Source organism: Myripristis murdjan, chromosome 21 (assembly GCF_902150065.1).
Source record: "Myripristis murdjan chromosome 21, fMyrMur1.1, whole genome shotgun sequence".
NCBI classification, from domain to species: domain Eukaryota; kingdom Metazoa; phylum Chordata; class Actinopteri; order Holocentriformes; family Holocentridae; genus Myripristis; species Myripristis murdjan.
Genome location: NC_044000.1, coordinates 30,712,159 through 30,728,798, shown reverse-complemented (window position 1 = coordinate 30,728,798; position 16,640 = coordinate 30,712,159). Strand labels below are relative to the sequence as shown.

At 41.3% G+C, this 16,640-nt stretch overlaps 1 protein-coding gene across 1 annotated transcript in view; it reads right to left on the bottom strand.

Moving 5' to 3' along the window:
- Positions 1-16,640, bottom strand: part of abca12 (ATP-binding cassette, sub-family A (ABC1), member 12) — a 93,644-nt gene that overhangs the window by 60,420 nt on the left and 16,584 nt on the right. The window contains exons 16-25 of the mRNA XM_030080150.1: positions 15,016-15,215; positions 13,155-13,231; positions 11,162-11,292; positions 8,405-8,578; positions 5,796-5,960; positions 4,924-5,119; positions 4,038-4,177; positions 2,140-2,259; positions 1,894-1,984; positions 1,250-1,429 (exon numbers count right to left, since the gene is read on the bottom strand). Of these exons, the coding sequence (XP_029936010.1) occupies positions 1,250-1,429; positions 1,894-1,984; positions 2,140-2,259; positions 4,038-4,177; positions 4,924-5,119; positions 5,796-5,960; positions 8,405-8,578; positions 11,162-11,292; positions 13,155-13,231; positions 15,016-15,215 (1,474 nt within the window). The remainder of the gene's footprint in view (positions 1-1,249; positions 1,430-1,893; positions 1,985-2,139; positions 2,260-4,037; positions 4,178-4,923; positions 5,120-5,795; positions 5,961-8,404; positions 8,579-11,161; positions 11,293-13,154; positions 13,232-15,015; positions 15,216-16,640) is intronic.

The following is a 16,640-nucleotide window of genomic DNA, read 5'->3' as shown; positions in this document are numbered from 1 at the left end:
AACTCAGGATTTGCAACTTCTGCACAAGTTCTCCCACTTTATGCCACATAACACCGTCAACACTGAGGATTTTGACAAGCGTGGAGTTCATTATGGAAGCACCGCCATGCAGTCATTATTCTTCCTATAGGTCCCTAGACAGTGCATATACGTTTCTCTGCATTTTTATACAGATTCTTCAGTTAATTCACACGACAGGGTAGCCTTAGCTCTGGCGTTTTGCAATTAGCTCTGTAAATCTGTCTCGCCGTTCGCTGTGAGAGTTTCACGACGACGCCAGAGAACGTGCGAACGCTCACATCGCCAGGACGAGCTGTCAAGTCCGACTTCCCATTTCTTTCCCGACGTGAGCGGCGTGAATAAGGCTTGGTTTTCATCTGGCGCTGATCCAGCCGGGGCAAAAAACAACAAGACTTTGAATTTGTGGAACGAGTCGGGTCGATGAAAATCGCTTCCACCTGCTTTAATCTCGTTTTCCCTTCCAGCGTGCATGCATCAACGTTTGGCAAAGGTGACATGCTGCCCTGTTCAGTGGACCAGGGCAAACTGAATTATCACAGTGCATGAGGCTGCAACCTGGATAATGCTGTTCCACCTGGCTGGGCAATATGGACAAACTCAGATATCAAATAAATAATCATTAGTCGTGTGCCTAGACCAAGTGATTTAGAAAAAAAAAAAAAAAAAAAGACAATTGCCAACACGTATGCCATGTCATGATTGCCCTGCCCTCTATTCAAGTTCAGGAATAATAAGTATGTACATTTTTGTGCACTGCAGCGCCCCCTCCTGGTCATTCACCAGCAGCAGTTGTAGAGCAGGGGATTTTTCTCAGATTTAAGGTGGAATTCACAATGTGGCCGCTTTTTCTGCTGCAATTCATCTTCAAAGTTGTTGCTTTGGACACATTATTTTCTTTATACTACAAGCATAATTTATTTGTTTTGGTGCAAATTGCAGCTAAAACAGACTGCTCACTAGCTGCTCACTGCCTCGCCTTGTCACTTTTTTTTTTTTTTTTTTTAAATTTCTTACATAGTCATGTCTGTGTAATGAATATTGTTCAGATGCTGATTTGTTTCTGCATTTTGCTCTTTCCTGCAGTCTTACAGTAAAATTGTGGCTGTTCATTAGATCTATAATAATCTTGTAATTTGCAAAAATCCCAGACGATATCAAGTTTCATACCATATCATATCAGCAATATAACATCAATATGTCGCCCAGTCCTAGTAGAGTTTGTACTTACTTGCATAGAGGTCACGGTTTTTGGCCAAGTCCTGGGCCACATCATTGAGCTCGTCTGCCGAGTCGTAGCCACGGTAACGGTCAAACTTGATGCAGGAGGAGATGTTCACCATCAGGTTGGACAAGGTGGTGATTTGCTTGAGGATGTGTTTGTTCTGCTCCAGCATGGTTGTCATGTTAGCTTTGAGAACAAAAAAAAAAATAATGATAAGAATTAAACTTAACTGACACCAAAGGAGGAGCTAAGCACAGATTTTTCCAGCGGGGAAAAGATGTGCTATTTTGATGGCTGAGTTGTGCTAACCGGGAACTAACTTTCCCCGTGAAAAGTTGTAAATACATATGCATTGGAATTACAAGGCATTTGTATTGCAATGTTATAGTGGGACCTTTTGAATAAAGTAGAACACTGTGCATAATCAAGTATGACGTGCCATGTGTTCAATCTATAATGTTTAATCCAGAAGGAGAGAGACGCAGTGAGAAATTCAGTTTGAAATAATTGAAACGATTCACAAAAACCTTGGAAGCAGGCTCCTTTTCTGATAGTGTGGATATTTTACAGGCAATAAGTGAGTGAAGGATGTAAGGGTGAGCCTGGGTATCTGCAGCTTTCAAACGTAAGACCTTCAAATGCGCACTCACAGAAGTTGCTGAGTGTCTCCTTCATGTTGCCGACATTGATGTCCGTCTGCATCTCAATGAACCTCTCCACAAAGGAATTGCCGAGGGAATTCTGTCAGGAGGGGAAGAAGGGGGCGGAAGAGACATTGCACAACATCAAGATTCAGTTGCTGAAACTTGAGCAAGGCCACTGCAGAGTTTATCTTCCTGCACACTTTCACAGAGGACAGGGAGACGGAGGCAGACGTCGATGTAAAGTTTTCATACCTGCAGCATCGGCAGCGTGTCACTGAGTATTTTGGCCGACTTCATGATGTAGTTGGAGGATTCGAGCCACTCCTCAGAGTACGCCTTCAGGTTTGCAAACTCCTGCAGGGTGACGTTGGCCTGCGAACGCAACGGATAGGTGACAAAGGTTTTAATGCGAAATGAAATGACTTGCAGCAAGCGTCTGATGGCCTGGCGTGTGGGTGTGTGTGTGGCGAGTGGGAGGATGTGTGTGTTGTCTATACCTGTGTACCTGTCCAGGTCTGCAAAGGCAGGTCTAGTCAGACTTGCCGCGAAAAGGTAACACAGTCTAACACAGTGCAGTGTGCAAATATAAACCTTCAGAGGCTTTATAGTCCAGTAATTTTAGGCCAAAATTGGGGTCAACCTAGGACAAATTGCAAGAGAAGCAAACTCAACTGATTTTGTATCCTCAGTTTGTCCTGAGTGAGGGGATGTTGGCCAATCAAAATTTTACTTTCAGATATCACTATAAAAATTCACAAGTTGATTACACACACAAAGACAAGAAAAAAAGTCAACTACAAGTTCTTTGAATTATTCTGTTTACACATGCATATCACACATTACCTAATAAGGAATATAAGGAATAAATGCCATAACAGATATTTAAACAGTGAATTAAAAGGTTACTATATATATAGTAACCTTTTAATTCACTGTTATATAGTAACCTTTTAATTCAAGGTGACTTTAGATATAGTAGCCTTTTAATTCACTGTTTAAATGTCCCCTATGTGTTAAAAACAGTGTTTTTTTTGGTAATTTGTGGTCATAAATGGGTGATTTTCAAAACTTTCCACCTATGGGATTTTCTTTTACTTTACTTTACTATTTTTCTTTTACTTTTTTTCCCTCACTCAGGACAAACTGAGGATACAAAATCAGTTGAGTTTTCTTCTCTTGCAATTTGTCCTAGGTTTTTTCATAAAATGACTGGACTATTATTTGTAATGTTTATTAATCACTCTCTATTCCAGTGAGGGTTTATGAGGATTAAAGAGGTTAGAGAAAAACTAGCAAAATAACAACACTCGCTTCAGTAGCAACTGCAGTGGCTAAGAGAATATGATTATTTAATATTTGGTTGGTGATAAAGGTGTGGATATCCTCAAACTAGCCTCCGTCCATACTACAGGACAGCTGTTTGAAATCCCAAAACTGATGAGTAAAATTATCACAGAAAAAAAAAAAAAACACAAAAAAAAACTTCCACATATGGAAACTGGCCCCAAATAATCATAACGAGCTACAATATAAATATGTGAAAAAGGCCTTAAATGAATGGACTGAATGTACAATGCATGCATTTGAGACAGCAAAGTCAAGATCCTTTTCCAGTTTATGCATTTCATTTTTGCTGACGGGTTAGTTGCCAGCAGGTAACTTAATGACGTAGGTGTTGACTCAAGAACAGGCAAGGAAATAAGAGGAAACGCAAGTGGTTCTATCGCTTTCCCAGGAGAATGTGAAAACACACTGAGGTACGACATCACTGCTTCAAACTATCTGAAGCCAACGCTGACTGCTTGGCTTAATATCTTTGGATTTAGCGTGCATATCTTTATTAGTTGAATGGTAGAAGTTAACAAAGACATGTTTCCGGTCCTCATTTGATATAAAAAAATATATTTAAATTAGATTCAGCTGATAACACACGTGAAAGATCGACCGTTTAACCTATCTGAGCGACAAAATTAGTGGCAAGAGGGAGCCAGAAATCCCATTCATTTTCAGCATAGACAAAAAAACAAATAAACAAACAAAAAAAACTGCCTAAACCTGCCTCAATTTGTTTCCAGAGACTACAATAGCCTTGAATGAGTGTATGGACTTGTAACTTAAATGTGTGTGTGTGTGTGTGTGTGTGTGTGTACCTTCTCCATGATGGCCCTGGTGACAGGTGTGTCGGGGCTGTACAGGACTTGTCCCATCAGCATGGGCTTGAGGAAGGCCCAGGCTATGGCTCCTCCGGTGGTGTTGACCATGTCCAGATACAGGTTCATACAGAACGGAGCTGCGGAGACGAGGAAAGGAGGAAAACCATCATGCACTGCTTTCTATGAAAAAAAATAATAATAATAACGCTAAGTATAAATGCTTTAGAAATGAAACCCAAATTGCATATCACAATCGAGTACGCGTGTGTTCACATCACAAAAGTTCAAGCGCAGGTCTGTTTCACGAGAAAGACAACACTAACAAAAGCACCATAACAAATGCCTCATCCAAATATTGATTTCTCATTGATTTTTTTCTCAAAGAGTTGCCTCAAAGCCACATAATATCTTACCCAGTGTGGAGCACAAAGACTGAAGTTCAGTAATGATGAAGAAGTGGACGTTGTTTTGTATATAAAAACACATTTGTAACAAGAAATCCTCAGGTTTGGTAATCAAACAGTAGTAATGCAGATATGTACTGGAGGCTTGACATTTTACGGTTGAGGGATGAGCGTGTTAACTTGTTAAGTCGTTGCGCAGGACCATCTGCTCAGCTGTGAGCCGCCGCTCTGCCAACTCACTGCCTCACAATAGCAGTGTGAACAACGTCTGCTGGACAAACTGATCATAACACTGTTTTTAAATGATCTCAAGTGGTTTTTTAGTGCAATGTGTACTCGTTTGGCAACTCAGTCAACAAATATGCCAGCATCAGAGTATCAGCCAGTACTGACGGATGACATTGGCTGATATACTGGTCAGGCTCTACTGGAATAAACTCAGCAATGGTTTCCCAGCCCCAAAACTCCTCCCAACATACTGGCGTTTTCTGGGATCTTGAACGTCTTGATCATCTTCTCCCTCTCTTGAGAATCGAGTGAGGACGGGTCCGACTCCGCCATGTTGGGCATCCCGGCGAGTCCGAACAGAGCCAAGACGCCGTTCTGGCACAAGGCTCGGGAGAGCGTGAGGAACGTGGCTTGGCTGGACATGGTGGACCTTCGTCCTCTCACCATCTGGGGGACAAAGCAGAGGAGGAAAATTAACGTATAATTTCAAAATGGGCCACATTTAATGTAAAGGGGAACACAAACTGAACAGTGAAAACCTGTACGGATGATGGCAAAATGAAAAATAGGACAATGCTTGTAATCGCCCACAGCTGCTAACACCATCGTTAAGTGAGGAACTAAATGAGAACCCGTACTGCCTTTTTTTTTTTTTTAAATCATTTCCTTAAACTGATGATGCACTTTGCCCAATATGTTTCTGAAATCATATTTTATTTATTCTAACAGCCTTAGTTTAACTCATTTATTATGAATTATTACTGTCTTATTTACCTATTAGTCTAGACCTGCACCAGTCTCAGGAGTTGCAAACATAATTTAATTGCACAACAACAATAAAAAATCAAATCTATCTGCAGTGTTAAACTTGGCCAACAAACATCTGCCGTGTCAACAATAAATCTTGACAAAGTGGAAAAAGGATCCATCTGCACCATCAGCATCAACAGCCACTCTTATGGGGAAAATGCACAAGTCAAAAATTCTGCATGTCCAAATAAAAAACAGTTGTTTTAGGATCTTACAGGATCATTTACAGGCTTTGGTACTTTGCTTTTTTGCTGGTGGTGTTTCATCATCACACACACTTTCTCAGGGGGATTAAGCGGTAAAGCGGACTCACGTTGTGAAACTCGGAGTTGGACACCAGGTTGAGGTCCTCGATGGAGAGCAGGTAGTTCTGCAGCTGGCTGACGGCGGGCAGCAGCTCTTTCATCATGTCCATCAGGAACCTCACCATCTGCAGCAAGACGCCCACCAGGCTCTGCATGTCCTCGGACAAAACCATCTGAGGAGACGACACCAGAGCTGCAGCACATTTCTTTATCCCCTCACCCCCCCTTTACCTCCATTTTCATATTTTCATATTTTCCTTCTCTTTCTCACATGAACTCAGGTAAACAAGGCAGATTAAGAGGCACTCTGCTGAATTACACAGAACAAGAGCATAGAAAAAAGGCTAAAATGCAGTAAATTATAGCAAAAGCAGTTGAGTAGAGCCAGCGTCCCAAACGTGTGTGCTCTGCGGCTTACAGCAACCTACAATAGACTGAGTTCAGCAATTAAATTTTATATTAATCATGTATTTCTAAACAGCACCTTTCTTTGTTGGGTGTCCGTCTATCTTGTATAGGCCTCTTTTAAAAGTCGGGATTTGTATATTAATGTGAGGATGGCATCAAAATGCGACTTCAGTCTTGCACTTAAAGGAATACTACAATGTTTTTGGCAAAATAGCTTAACCAGACTGAGACAAGATGCTAGATACCATTTTCTCCTCTGTATGTCCACTGGTTTGGTTTCTATGGGTAGCATTTTTGTTAGCTTAGCATAAAGACTTGAAGTCTATGGAGGTCGTTAGCCTAGCTCTGTCAAAGTGAAAAAAATAAACCAAACAGCAGCTCTTATTTACACATGTATTTCATCAATCCACGTTCTGCATTATTGCTGTAAGATTTATTTTTTCATGTTGATGGAGTTAGGCTAACGACTCCCATAGACTACAAGTCTTTATGCTAAGCTAATGCAAAATGCTACCTGTGGAAACCGAACCAGAGGATGTGCAGAGATAAAAATGGTTTCAAACATCTTGTGCCAGTCTGGATAAGTCAGGAAAAAGGCTATTTTGCACAAAACATTGGAGTATCCCTTTAAGCTGAATTAAACTGTTGCAGTTGGGCATATTGCAGAATTTGCATATATTTCCTGTCTGCCTGTGTCCTTAATTCATCGTTTCTCTGTGTAAAAAAATCAAGATAGAGCTCTGAATCCTTTGAAATTACTCGGTAGACCTCAGCTGAGCTGACAAGACAGAGCACGGCGGGTCTGATCTTTTTTTTTTTTTTTAAAGGAGAAAATAGCTGACACTTAATGCAGGCATGAGCGACCTCTCCAATTTAAAGTCGAGGGGCCATTTTAAACACCGCTCGAAACAGAAAACTCTATTTGGACGCTGCAGATTCACAAGGACACTCCACCGCTCCTCTGCTCTTCCACACAACATTTGGTCCATTTTTCCGGAGAAGCGAGGAGGGAGAAGTGCTGTTTTCAAATATGGCTTCATATGGCCGAATTACTTGGAATGGAGAGTGTTTGTTTTGCCAGAGCGATAAAAAGCCTCAGATGGGGAGACATCGCATGCAAGACGAAATAAATCAAGTCCTCCCTTTGTTCCTGCGAGTCAAAATGAGTGTGGGCAGAGGAGGTTTGCAGGGGGAAAAAAATAAATTCCGCCTCTTTTATGATGATTTGATGTGTTATTTTCATGGTGTCCCGTGCACCGGCAGCTTTCTAACACAAATGTTCCTGGAGCAAACGGAGCGCTCTGTGTTTTTGGTGAAAGACAGTTCACACCTCATGTTCGATCGTCCATTAAGCCGTTAAGGAGGAAGGCTCCAAGTCTCTACTCTCCAACAAAATCCATTTTTCCACTGATCGGCCACACGTGTGATTTCCCAATTCACACCGCTGTGGGCCTTTCACAGTATGAAGCATAAAGAGTCGAAGAAAGCGAACCATTTTATTTTTCTATTACTTTTCATCTGAGTCTGAACCAACGTTATTATAGTTACAAAAAATAAACCAAAAACTAAGACTAGGTTTGAAAAAAACATTTTGGTTAACTGAAAGAAAAATAAAAACTAGATTTAAAAAAAAAACACGCACTTGAATCAATATTGTGTCCTTAAAAAACTAACATTAAATAAAACTAACTAAAACTAGCTAAAATAAAATTTAAAATATCTGTCTATCTATCTATCTACCGATCTATTTATCTATATACATATCTATATCTATATAGATATAGATATAGAAAGATATATAGATCTCTCTCTCTCTCTCTATCTATCTATCTATATCTATATCTATATATATATAGATAGATAGATAGATAGATAGATGTATATACACACACACACACACACACAGAAAATGTCTTTAGTCTGGGACATCTGGGACAAAGTGTTGTGTTTGGACTGGAATACCTATCCTGAACTTCTTAAGTCTAACCCCTGACAAACACCCTCCATATTATATATATAAAAACCTTGAACTAATGTCGAAAATAAAAGTAAAGTAAGGTAAACATTTTTAAGCAATAAAAAGCTGAAACGAGCAAACCGCTCACTGGAAACTGATTGAAACTAAACTAAAAACAACCTAAAAACTAAAAATTAGACCCAAACTATACTGACAGATGCAGAGCTGTGATGAGCGTGGTTCGAGCCTTACTGTGTAGATGAGCTTCTCCATGTTGAGGTGTCGCCCCACCAGCAGCACCAAGCTGTACCACTGCTGGGCGCTCATGGAGCAGAGCGTCCTGAAGATGGCGGCCTCGGTCTGGTTCATGCTGGCGGTCGCTCTCGGGTCGCCGCAGTAGTGCAGTTTGGTCAGCCAGGACAGGATCTGAGGATTAAAGACCAGTCAGACACACAGCACCGAGAAAAACGAACCACGCTTAACGTGAAGGAGATCACACTGGCATTCAGTTCACTTTGGAAATAAATACAACTAGAAAATAGAAAAATTTCAGCTTTAAGGAGTAAATGAAAACTCAAGATCTGACTTCACCGACTCGTCAATACTGCTGACGAGGAGAAGCTGCGGTCCAGTGTCAGCGGTGACATTTTCATATCAAAAGAAACAAATAAAATCAATTATTTAAATCACATAAGTTGTTTCTGAGACCTGCACTCTCAAAAAGCCACGGGAGGACAGATACAAGTAGTTGGTATGTGCAAAGTATAAAGACGCCGATCAGGAGCAACAAGAATCAACAGAAAATTTCAATAACGGCCTTCGACATTTTCAAAGAAGTTTGAACGTGCAAACACTCGTAAGTGGCTGCTTTCAAGTGTCAAGCTGTGCCAGCGGTCGCTCCCGTGTGACCTGAATGCAGCAGAAAGACCCGACGGTGAAAATGAAAAGTTCGCCGAGCAGAAGAGGCACTCGCAGCGCAACATAAAAAAATAACTGCCTCTCGAGGATAATTTGATGCTTTGGCCTTGTCATCTTTATTGGACCTTTTGTGGAAATCAGAGCCTCTATTCACACGCTTAGAGCCGAGGTGAGCGCACGCCGCTGGAATTTATCCACACATTCAGTCGGCATTCAGACGAGCTCCCAGTAGGAGCCACTGGAGCTGCGGACTTTCCCCAGAAAACAGGATTTCCCCCAAATCTGCACCAATATGGCTTTCAATATGTCTTTTTGTCTGTGCTGTGTTTCCTCTTGGGCCTACAGGATCTTAAACTCTTAAAGAAAATCCACATTTTTAACTGGGATTACCGTCTCTGTAATGGACCGGCCAACCGAGAGCAAAAATCAGCAAAAATCTACTGAGGTCAGAAATGTGGGAGACAACCTGGTGGGATGTGCTGCATGGGATTATTTTTGCTGCACAGAGTAAAAGAAAATGGATGAAAAATGGGCTCTGCCTCATTTTCCAGGGAGCTTCCTAGTTAGGTTGTTTCATTTTGGACAGAATAGGCACCTAATAAGGAAGGATCCTAAGTAGTAAGGATACACCAAGGATACACAGTCAGTTAATACAACTGTAGCAGCCAAGTCACAGCTTGATGGCCTTATACACACACACACACACACACACACACACACACACACACACACACACACAAGCGCCAGTGCAGAATGTACAAATGTATCGTGGCATGAGTCTACTATAGGGACCCTAGTCTGCTTTTCACTCTATCTATTTTTCATTATTCTATTTAATTCTATTTTTTTTTTTTCAGTTTACCTTCACATTTTATCCTATTTTATTGTATATTTATCTTTGCTTCGCTGTTTATTTCCTATTGTTACTTCTACACTGTTCTGCTGCTGCTGTGTCACTTTGAATTTCCTCTTCGGGGGATCAATAAAGGTGAAGCTACCTATCTATTATTATTATCATTATTATTGTTTGTAGTAGTAGCAGTAGTGGTAGTCGTATTGCTGTTGTTGTTAGTAGAATGTGCAAGGCTACATGAGCCTCTATTAAAACACGAAGAACTTCATATTAAAAGGACAAAAATGTGCAAAAATGCATTGAATTTTAATGTATTCAAATCAATGTATCTGTAGGCCACCAATACACAGAGGTGTAGGAGTGCAAATTGCTATGGCAACTCCCTGAATGTTTTGAAAAACCTGAACAAATAAAGCGCACAGCGATGCATTATCAAATACTAGTAAGTAGATTTGGCTCATCGTAACGACCACCACAGTAAAATTTGACTGCAATACCGGCACGCCCCACCGTGGTGCTATACCGTGATCAGCACCTGGAAAGACACTGCAGAAGAAAATGAAAACAACAGAAATATTACAGAAACACGACAGGTGGCACTGTGTGTGTGTGCGTGTGTGTGCGTGTGTGTGTCGTGTATCGGTGATGTCAATCCGATATCCAATCTGTGAATCACATCTGGATCGGCACCAATACCGATAAAGATACTGGTACCAGTGCAGGTGCATCTACCTGTTACCCTTGTAGCTACTAACTAGGAAGCAGGCTAATAGGAATTTCCCTTCCAGATAAGACAGAGCCACCCTGTCAGGATTTTTAGATTTATATAACACGACCGTCTGCAGAAAAACTCAGCAAGTGTGTTTAAAAACACACTGAAGAATATTAATTAATGATGTAATGTTATATGTTATATCATAAACTATTTATATACAACACTAACAGGATAATGAGCTGAGAGAGGGTCCCCTTGTAGCTTCTTGAAAATGATGCCTTTTCTCCCCCCCGCCACTCCAGCTTCCTCGAGCATCCAGTCAAGAGGTTTGCTGCACCGAGCTGCAAGCGGCACGCCGAGCGCATCCCACGTTAAGACCCATTAAGTGCTTCTTCATAATCAGCGAGGTGAAGATTCTGCTGGTGCTGTGTGTGTGTGTGTGTTTATCTGAGACAGACAGCGAGAGAGAGAGAGAGAGAGAGGGAGAGAGAGAGAGAGAGAGAGAAGGCGTCTCTGGTCTCACCACTAAGTTGTTGCTGGGCAGAGTGGACTCCATCACCAGGTGGAGGATGCCGGGGTCGATGCCGATGTGCCGCTGAACGTCCAGAGCGAAAGCTGCAGGATTCCTCAGCATCTCCCGCACCTTCACCACGCCTGCACAAACACAGCGATGTTGACCAATCTTTACTGGGGCTAGACGCATGCTGATTAACACCTTTTCTTTTTTTTCCCAAACCTCAAACTTCAGCCGGTCATTTTGTCCACTTCCACAGGGGGAAGTCACTAAACATTTACTCATGTGACTGTAACTGAGTAGCTTTTTTGTGTACTTGTACTTAATTTCACTTTTACTTAAGTACATTTTTGCTTGAGTTTTGTCCTTAACTACATTTTAAATCTGATCCATTACAGAGAACAAATGATTGGTGACAGATTGTGGAAACTTTCACAATAAAAGCTCAGCCAGTAGAGACGAGAAAAGGAACCTGCTTCGGCTTTGTTGGTTCTGTTTTTTGTCATTTCCAAATTTCACAATAAAAGCTGCATGATGAAAAACTGCAGCGAGGACCATTTAGACCCAACTGTGCAAAAAATGTGGAATAAGTGTGGAAAAAAGGGGAAAAAATGACCCAATGATGAGAAACATGCCGACTCAACCATCATATGATGTGTTTATTTTACATGTGTCAGTTGAGTCTACAGGGTCCTCGCTTCAGTTGAGTGTAATGTCCCTTTAAAAGCATGCAGTGTGCAGCGTGTTCTCTCCTCCTTTTCTAACTGCATGGAAAAGATCCCAGCTAACACAGTTACTGTTTGGAAAAAGGAGCTCAGCCACTTTTACTGCCAGGACATTTGAAATGAGACACTTTGGACTTTTACTGCAGGACATTTTTACTGCACTACTTCTACTTCTACTGCAGTCACATACCAGCAGAGGAACAGTACTTCTACTTCTACTGCAGTCACATACCAGCAGAGGAACAGTACTTCTACTTCTACTGCAGTCACATACCAGCAGAGGAACAGTACTTCTACTTCTACTGCAGTCACATACCAGCAGAGGAACAGTACTTCTACTGGAGTAGCAGTTTGCAGTACTCTTTCCACCGCTGTCCATTTGTAATATGATGGAGGTTCCTCCTTAACTATAACTACTTGCAATGAAATTTGCAGTGACATTTTCTTTCCTGTGCACATTTCATTTGTTCATTTTACTCTCAAATGTCTTGTAAATTAATTCTTTATTGTGAGGTGCTGCTGTAACCCCGGGTCTTGTGATCTTTAAAATGCTGCAGTGGGTCACCAGGCCTTAGAAAACTCATAACCTCACGGTAATTTCATTAGTCTGCGTTTTGGCATCCCATAATGGCCTAAATGCTGTTGCAGAGACCTTTTTTTTTGTCTGTGACAGGTATAAAATCGCACGGGAAACAATGAATACTTTGAATGTTTTGGCATCAAAGTGGACAAATTTAACGATATTGAATACTGGCAGAAAATGTTGGCTCCTGGCAGCTTCAGAACAAAAGTACCAGTCTGAGCCTAATTTTTACAGCAAGAGAAAATCAGCTTATTTGAAAAATGACTCACACAATGCACAAAATTAAGACAAATCACAATACATCAACTTTAAAGTTTAATGTTTTGCAGACGTTAATGATGAAGTTCAGGAAATGATTTTTTTCCCCCCCTCTCGATACTTGTATTGTTTCCCATATGGGCTGAATAGTGTGCTCTCTGCATTATGTTTTCCCATTAATGCAACAGCCAATTCATCCATCAAGTAACCAACCAAGCAGTCATACAGCTTCAAACAATACAGAGGCATTGACAGGCTGCAGAAACGGCTACACAGCGGATTACCGCTTTGAATATTACAGTGAGGTGAATTTCCAGCAGATCTACCGCCTTCAGGAAAAATTAACAGCGAGTTTCTAAAGATAAATACCCATCGTTCAAAATTATATCAGGATGTGAATGCTGTGAAACTATTGTTATGAGGTGAAGTTTCTTACCTGGGGAGGTGACGTTAATGTTGAGTGCGCTCAGGCTGCTGATGTTCAAGCCGAAATTTTCACTCAACACAGTGGCCCTGTAATACAAGTACACACACACACACACACACACACGTACACAGAGATTTGTGATTCATGCCCTTAATTGTGTCTAAGAAGCATTCCTTTTGTATCAAATAACATCAGCAGACATCCCGGTGGTTCAAAGGGTAAAGATTAATGCGCAAAATGTCACTCGGCATCTTTGCAAACACAAACGGCAGCGAGGTGGCAGATTTCAAAACCCCAATTATCCTGAATCCCGACGTCAGTAAACTGCACACGGCACGCTCACGTTCACCACCAGGCCTCGGGACACTCTTCTTTGAAGCCCCATATTGTGATTTAAGCATATTTTAACAGTTTAGCATACTGTAAATGTCATGCTAAGTGTGAATGTAAAGAACATTGAGGGTTTTATGAATCTGAGATGATTTGCATGTCGTTGATTTCCCGTGCAAAGACGCCCAGTCAGCACAAACTCATGACATGACTTGACATGAAGATCAGAGTCTTGGGCGTCATAAGTCATTGTTGTTTTCACACGACATGACTGAGCAGCGACTGACAGGAGGGTCACATGTCACAAGATCTTTGACCAGGACGAAACCCCGACCCGTCTGTCTGGTCTCCAAACTACATTTTTTCAAAAGACACACACGTGAGAAGCAAAACAGGAAATGAGTGGGTGAGAGAATGCATTCGGATACACGTGCAGCGAATCGTTTGGCAGAGAGTTGGAGGAAAATAAATATTTTTGCAATGAAAACACAGGTAGCTGCCTGCTCCTATTGCAGTTCGGCGAGGACAACGAGGAAGTAAAAGCTGAAACGCTGAGCTAAAGCCGATTTGCCTCTGCTCTGGCGCTTTTTTCGGGGAGCTCCAAAAACCGACAGCGAGTGGAAAATGAGGATTAAAATCATGTAATGTGCACTTGGCATAACTTGGCAGAGACACTGTTTTCATTTTCAAGTATAAAATGAGCTTTAGGCTGCTAAGACTGAGGTGTAATTTTACATAAAAACTTTGTCTGATGCACTTTTACCTTGTGACTTGTGGCGATTAAAGGATAACAAAACGCTTTTACCACCATAAGAATATTACCGTAAATATTTAATGTTGTTGGTGGCACTTAATGGGTCTTAATGTTGATCTCACAGGAGACAACGACCTCATATAATGACCTGATATAATCCAAAAAAGTGCCACGGACCAGCAGCAGACACACACAGCCTGCCTATGTGTTTCTATTGTACATTATGGTGTCTGTGTGTGCGCGTGGGCATTTTCCATGCATGTGTTTAAAAAAAAAAAAAAAAAAAAAAGCTCACTAAATGACGAAGCAGCAGCTCATAAAAATGAAATACCAACACCAGCAGTTAAATTTAATGTCTTTGTTTTGAAAGGCAATGACAAAGAAAGAAAGAAAGTGTGAGTTGGTTGATTAGCAGTAATTTAGCTTAGGATAATCAAATTTTCTGTCTAGACCTGGTGACCACTTTTGTAAACAACACAGAGAGTAAGAAAGCTTTTTTTCTGATGCAAATTTAGTGCCTCCCAGGCAGAATTTAGCATGGTGACCAAATTAATTATTTCCCAGATTTTTGTTTTGGTTACTGTAATCTCTAAATGTATGCAGAAATGAAGGGAATGGGATTCAAATCACACTTTTTTCTCTCTGTTTGCATTTTCCACCCACTTCTTCTCTCACATCCATGCATGTAAGCCATAGATGCCAACCGAGAGCTCTTTCACTTCCTTTAAAGGGTTTCCTGACACTGTCTTTCCTGACACTCCTTACAAATTATTCGGATAACATTACCAGTCGGCGCTGGCATCATAGGTGCTGGGATCTCCGACGAAGGTCTGGAAGAGGGAGTCGGACAGCTCGGACGTGTTGCTCAGCAGACTGCGGGCCAGCAGCTCCAGGCTGGGCAGGATGCTGCGGCACAGCGGGTCAGGATCCACGTACAGAGCCTGCAGAAGGTGACGCACAGAGTCCACCTTCCCCAGGGCACACACCTGCAACATCACCGGACACACACGCACACACAAGACAACGTTACCTGGGGAGTCCTGTCACCACGGGTCAGGTGGTTAACCAGGTGCTAACCAGGGGATGATTGGTTATAGTGATAAATCTGATATTTTAGGTATCTGAATATGGAAAATACACAGCAATGGGCAAGTGAAGACATCCAAAACAGGCTTGAAAATACTAGAAATTAACTTGAAGTCTAAACTTGAAATTACATGAAAGCATGCTTGAATAGAGGCATTTTCAATAAATATAGCCACTAAGGACTGTCTGATTACGGTAGGAAGTATAGGGCACATATTTGATTTGGGAAAAAAATTTAAGGGAAACACTGAATGGTTCCTTAACAGAATATGATTTTCAATAGAACTGGGCAGTGAGTTGAGAAATCTGGTTATTTTAGTTGCGGACGGACGCCTCACTTAAAGGCGCATTTGGAATCAAAGTTTATTAAATACGAGACGTGTAATTGTATGTTTTAAAGTAAATTTGTTAGTAAGGGATTGAGTTATAGGTGCACTTTCTCTTTTTTCTGATCTTATTTTGAAATGACTTGCCTTTACTTGTAACGTTATCAAACAGAGAAATGTCCTGCCCTCGTCCTAAAATGGCCCTAATTTGATAATAAGGTGCTTCCTTGTTTTATGAAAGAAGCAGTACATAAGTTGACACAGCTGCATTATAATATCATTGTATGATATCTTTTTCTGGGGTCATGGGCCTATAGTGTTTGGGTTTTTAGGGAATTTAAGGTAAAAGGGTTAAGGTTTAAGGTAAGGGTTAAAACCTGCACAGAAATCTGTCTCCCCTCTGCCTTACAGAGCTGCAATCTAACTGTAACAACTTCATTAATATTAATATGGAAATGTCATTAATATGGATTTCACTGGACAGTGTTCGTATCTTATGCTCATCAAATGCAGTTCTGGGGTGAACACTTCTAAGTGTGTTTGTATTATTTCGTGCTTGTGCTTTTATTCCAAAAATACCTGCATCAGTGTCTCACGTCTGTCAAAATCCTGTCAGAAATAGTCCCAGTGATGCTCAGTGTTTTGCTGTGTCCTGTCTGTACCTGCATTGTTGCTATCCTTGACTTTCAGGTTCTATAATATCACAGCCTGAAAGTAAATAAGCCAGCCTCTGTTAGTCACAACAGCAGACACTTTGATCATGACCACATACATTTTTATCAAAGGCTGCCCGGAGCTCTTACAGCGAGCGGCACAACAGTAATTCCACGGTGCAGCCACGGAGCTGCACGGCACCGCCAGGAGGACAGGCTCTCGGAAAGATATTTTAAGGCAATTCAAGATAAGCAAGCACTTGATAAACACTTGATCAGCCTCAAAAGTGTCCTCAGACATATTCGAGCGCTGTTTCGCTGCTCGTGTGTGATGAATGACGTGTGT